This window comes from Pongo pygmaeus, chromosome 14 (assembly GCF_028885625.2).
Source record: "Pongo pygmaeus isolate AG05252 chromosome 14, NHGRI_mPonPyg2-v2.0_pri, whole genome shotgun sequence".
NCBI classification, from domain to species: domain Eukaryota; kingdom Metazoa; phylum Chordata; class Mammalia; order Primates; family Hominidae; genus Pongo; species Pongo pygmaeus.
Genome location: NC_072387.2, coordinates 57,066,535 through 57,072,534, shown reverse-complemented (window position 1 = coordinate 57,072,534; position 6,000 = coordinate 57,066,535). Strand labels below are relative to the sequence as shown.

Here is a 6,000-nt window from a genome sequence, read left to right as displayed (position 1 = left end):
AGCAACAAATAGAGATGAAAGGATGCAATTTATACATTCTCATGAAATGGTTACTTGAGTTCCATTGAAATCTGCGTTCTTAGCCTAAATGTAGTAAATTGAGATAATATGGATAATCTCAGTCAAAACTCATTTATCTCCTCATTATTTAACTATATCAGGTCCAAGTTATGCCATGTGACTCAGCTCTTCATTTTCTAAAACTTTAAAGTTTTAAATCCATAGGAAGTTTCATCCATTTTTAAAATATGCTGTAAAATATGCTGGATTCAGACAGACCTGGGCTTGGTACTCAGTTCTTCTTGAACAAGTTACTCAGCCTCTTTAAGCTTCTCTTTTATAAAATGAGGACAGTGACACAGTGCTCATCTCATGGAGTTATTGTGAGGCTTAAAATAGGTCATATGTAAGGGCTTAGAGCAATGCCTAAACACAATATGCATGCTCCAATATTGTCATTATCACTATGATTAATGGCACATGGTACCTAGTACACAGCACTCAATAAATGTTAGTTCCTTTTCTCTCTAACAGAAGCTCTTGTTGCCATGGTTCTGCATTTCAAATCATTTGCCATATACATGTCTTACCACTAATTGATATTCTAAAGCCAAATCAATTCAGGGTAAAGGAGTTACACTGAGACAGGAGTTTCAGGGACAATGCTAAAAACATCAACTTTGTATCTAAAAAATAGTTTTGATCATATTCTGTGAACAGAAGAGAACTGTATGACTTAGCGGTGTCAGCTTTCTAGCATTATCTTCAAAACACAATTCTGCATTTCACAGTGGATGCATTCATAGGGATCCATAGGCCTGTATCCTCTGATGAGCCTAGAAAGCATCAGAATAATCCTCTTGATGTCTCAAACACTGAAAGAAAAAGGGAGGGGACCAGCAGGTTTCCTGAGGATTGTCTCTTTGGGGTAGAAAATCCTCTGAGCTTTTTGGAAGATGTGGAAGATGTATCTGATCCATGAGCTGGTTCAAGTGGTCCTAGTGGGGAAGGAAAGGGAACAGGGGACTAGGAAGACTGGTTAAATGAGGGCCTGGACATTCCCATGAATGAAGTAAGTGGCAGTGCTGGGTCATAGGTGATCAGGAAAGAGAGACTGCTATGGAAAATGTTGAGATATATAGGTGTGCTGGGAAAGCATTCTAGGACGTTGAAACCCCGAGTGAGCCAAGGAAAAGCTAAATCCTAATCAAAGAGAAGTCCAAAAGAAAGCCCTGTCAATCTTGTGGAAAGAGATGAGAAATAGAAGTGAATTGAGGTGAAAAGTAAATAGAAGAGAGCATGGGGCATAGCCACAGAACCTGGAGCATTGCATCGCATCTTCCTGGTTTCTCAATAGTGTAGGTCCTGCCTACTTGGCAGCCCTGTTGTAAACCATTGACTGATAATCGCCTCCAAATTTGCCTGTCTTAAGCTTCATTTCTCCTTCTATAAATTACTTGAGAAGTCCCCTGGGAATAGAATCAACAGCTGTTTCGGTGGTGATGTTGGGGCAGGGTTTCAGTCCCACGGGCCATACCCCAGGCTGCATAGCTCCAGGGGATAGGGCCAGAAATTTTCTACAGACCTCTCTCTTAATTTTAATTTTGGAAACCCTGAAGCTGAGTTTACCTCAAACCCATTACAAGGGTAATTATCTCAAAGTTCAGAAAAAATTAAAATGTTCATGTTGTTTCTTATTCCACTGTCATGTATATGAGACCATCAGTTTAGACTATACTATTGAGCTTTAGAAACATTATACCAGGTCTTGCAAAATGAGACGATACATTGGTTTCCAAGGTTTCTCTAGCGACTTGTGTCTCAGGCCCCAAACCCTAGATAGGAACTAGCACACCAGATAGGAATCTCAGGAGAGAGGATTAAATGGACTCTGGTTCTAAATAATACAGACTCAATACCGTTTCTTCTAGGTGAGGCTCTTAAACTTTCTCACTGACCCATGCATTGTGATTTCACAGCTGGGATGGCATTCTTGAGCTGAAGCTGATGTGAGATTCCGGATTTTGAACAGCTTGGTGGGGAGACAGCCCCAACCTTCCTTCCAGGTTGCAGATTTGCTGCAGTATCTCCAGACCCATGTTGGCTCAGACTGGAATGGCAAGATCAGGTTTGAGTTCCTGCTGTTCCAGAGAAAACTTAGGAAGGCCTCATCTGACCTCTAACTAGATTTCAGAACAGTCTGTTCCCTAAAGTGAAATTTGAGTGAAGAGCCAGTTTTGTAGGAAGGCTGCAAATGATCAGGCCCATTCCAGAAGTTATAAGAACACTCCAAGCTGAGGGTGTGAGGAACACCATCCCACTGAATACCCTAAAAGGAGAACAGAGAGAGGATATCAAGGCTCCAATATGGCCCTGGGATTGATGGCCTACTGTTTTTGTACTGGGGTCAGGATCACATCTTTATCTGTATGTATGGGGAAGTGATTCCTACTGTCAGTCATCAAGTGAAGAGGTGGATCTGTCCAACCAAAACACAAATCTGCAGATGTCTTGGCTTAGTTTTACGAGTTCCATGCTGGCTGCCAGGAACCAACTGTTCCTCCTTTAGAGCTCTGACCGAAGGATGGACAGAAAAATCTTGTTTTCAGTTTAACCCTTCTGAAGACTCCAATGATGCTAAGAGAAAACAAGAGAGAAATGACCAGAGACTATACAATGTAAGTATTTGCCTAATTCCTGCTTTTTCCTCTCCTCTCCACTCCATCTCAAAACCACTGCTCAAATTCCTCTGGATTCCTTTAACCACGTCTATTTGTTTCCCTACATCCAACCTGTCCCCCTCATGTCATCCTCCAGACCGTATCTGCTCTTTGTTTAATATTTATCAATGCCTTTGAGGAACTGCCTTTCTAGATTCATCTCCAGCCTCGGCTCCATACGTTTCTTTCTGGCATTTCTGACTTTACTTTATGAGATCCAGAGAGTAAGTTTATAGCTTACGTTGAATTTGTCACAACAACTTTCATAATGCAGGGCATGCAGCACTGAGCCTATTTCCTTTGTCTACTGTGATAGCCTGGCCTTGACTCCCTGTGCAGGACCAGCCATTTAAAGGATCATTAACAAAAGAAAGAAGACCCTTTTTCAATTTTACTCTGGAAGCCTAGAAATTTTTTAAAAATATCCTTTCTGTTTTAAGAATATGCAGTGTCTTAGGAGAATTAAATGGACCCAAGAAATTGAAATTTCTTAAAGGTAGGCTAAAGGGAGACTGCTTAACATTTTTACCACTAAGTGAAAAATGTACTAATTTTATTTTTCTAGTGAGTAGAAAATGTCTGTCTATAAAACTCATGTTTTTCTGAAAGTGTTTTCTCTGACAGGATGACTGTGTTCCACTGGGCTGGAAAGCATTATTAAGTATAACAATAAACTACACAAAGAAAAAAATCACAAAAATTTTCAGATCAGGAAATGCTTAAATGTTTCCAAAAATGTTTATCAGTAAATGTTATTCCAGAATTGAAACATTGCCTGTTGATGATCATGCCATGGAGAAAATCATGTAATGCCAGTTATGAGATCTTATATATTTAGAAAAAAACCCATTATAAGTAACATGAGATAAATAGGAATCATACTTTTTAAAAAAGATTATTATTCACATAAAAATTTAAACCTTAAACAATATAAAAATACAAGAGAGAAATAAATTAGTCAATATTTCAGCTCTCAGAAATGACCACTCAATATTTAAGTATTTCCAAGCAGGTCTCAGTGTAAACAGACACACTTGTGTTCAATTTTACATATATAGTTTTTATGACTTGTATGTATATACAGCTTTCCCTGTCAAAAAGTCTGGATCTGCAGTATTAGTGTTCACAATTGTGCATTTGTGTCACGTATATCCATTGAGATGTTCCAAGCTGCAGCAGCACCTCTCCAAACAAGTCCTCATGTGACAACCTAAAAAAAGCAGGAAGGGAAGGAGGGGGCAGCTGGGTGGGTGGGTGGGCGTGTGTTTTCAGAGGCCTCCTAGTGGACTTCCTTGTATGAAACTGAAGCATGATATTTCCCTGACCCCTTCGTGGGACTCACAAAGGGGCTGTCTTGTTTACTGAGCCCACAGCTCTCAATTCCTTGAGGGAGGGAGCACGCGAGCAAATGAGGCAGGAACCGGAGTGCACGGGTGCTAGAACTAGCCAGCTGCTTCAGTGCCAGCAGGAGTGAACTCCACTCACTTGGATCTGTTGCGCTCCACTCCTCACGGGAGGGAGCACATAGGTGAGCAGGTGCAGGAGCCAGGGCGAGTGCTTTTGGGTACTGGCAGGAGTGAACTCTGTGCAGGCCCTGCGGCAGCATCTGCAGGGGGGTGTGCCTGCAACCCCTGAAACCCCAGAGGGAGTGCTACAGTGCCCTTTTAGCTTTGCCTGCTGTACACAGACAACTTGAGTGTTAACAGCTCAGCAGTTCCTCTGCCTTTTCATATGAGGTGGCTGCCTTCTGCCAGAGAGGGCAAAGGGCAAGTGTGACAGCTTTTTTGTATCCTCACTCATGGCTCCCGAGCTCTTGTCCAGCATCCAGGAGAAATGAGGTCTCATGAATGAATTGAAGGATGGTAAATGCATGGATTTTATTGCCAATGAAAGTGATCGTCACCAAGAGAGGGAGCTGAAAAGGGGACAAGATGGGAAGGTAATCTTCCCCTGAAGTCTGGCAGTCTCCAGCCAGATTCTTCTCCAAAGTTACACCACCAAGTTGTCCTTCTGAAGTCAGGCTGCTTCTCTCTGATGTCCAGCCGTAGTCCCTGATGTTCAGCTGCTTCTCCTCTCTCTGCCAGCTGAGCCTGATGTTTTTATAGGCACAGGATGGGGGACAGGGTGGGGCCATGGTTGCTTTGGAAAAGGCAACATTCGAGTAGGGAAACAGGGGCGTAAGTTCTAACTTTGGGCCGCAGTCTCAGGCTTTTCAGCTTGAGATGGGGCTTCACCAGGGACCTGCCCTTCTTTGCCTAGAATTTCTCTGTTCCCATCCCCATCAAAATGTCTATGGCTAGGACCAGTCACATGGCCCCCCCAGACACTATCAAGTGAGAATGAATTGATATGACTGTCTCAGACAAGCCAGGCTTGCTCCTCTGTGATCATCACAAAAACCAGAGTCCTGTGGGCAATAAAATAAGCTTAAATTCATGAGTTCACAACAATACCAACAAAGAAACTCAATTGGTGGCCATTGCAGACTGCTAATGACCAACCCATTATTATAAAATTATTATAAAAACTGGCAAATTAAGAGACAGAATCAAATGCTTATCATGCTTTTCCTATATCATTGGGAAATCAAATCATTGAGGAAGAAAGTTTCCCTTTATAAAAGCATGTCAGCTAATAAATGAAGATGAAATGATAGGGTTAGGATATCACCATTTCCAGTATCTGTTGAGTTAATGGATCTAGGTATTGAGCACTAACAACTACCAATATCACAGAAAGAAACGACCCAACATTATATGCCTCCTGGTGGAAGGACACAATACCATCTAGGAAGTCATCTTGCCAAAAATATAGAACCTGAATCTAACCAAGACTCTAGATCCAATCACACCAATTTGAGGGAAATATGAAGGGTACATTCAAGGAAATCAGATTTTGGAAAACTCAGTGATTGGCACAATTGTAGGCTACAGTTTGTTTACACCTCTACTTGTTTTTTTTTTCTTTTTTTAATTTATTTTTTATTATTATACTTTAAGTTTTGGGGTACATGTGCACAACGTGCACGTTTGTTACATAGGTATACATGTGCCATGTTGGTTTGCTGCACCCATCAACTCGTCATTTACATTAGGTAGTTCTCCTAATGCTATCCCTCCCCCAGCCCCCCACCCCCAAACAGGCCCCAGTGTGTGATGTTCCCCTCCCTGTGTCCATGTGTTCTCATTGTTCAGCTTCCACTTATGAGTGAGAACATGAGGTGTTTGGTTTTCTTTTCTTGTGTTACTTTGCTGAGAATGATGGTTTCCAGTTTCATCCA

At 41.7% G+C, this 6,000-nt stretch overlaps 1 protein-coding gene across 1 annotated transcript in view; it reads left to right on the top strand.

The window, feature by feature from the left end:
* The first annotated feature begins 2,271 nt into the window (after nt 1–2,271).
* Nucleotides 2,272–6,000, top strand: part of RCBTB2 (RCC1 and BTB domain containing protein 2) — a 57,649-nt gene continuing 53,920 nt past the window's right edge. The window contains exon 1 of the mRNA XM_054446760.2: nt 2,272–2,678. Coding sequence (XP_054302735.1) covers nt 2,430–2,678 — 249 coding nt within the window. The 5' untranslated portion in view covers nt 2,272–2,429. The remainder of the gene's footprint in view (nt 2,679–6,000) is intronic.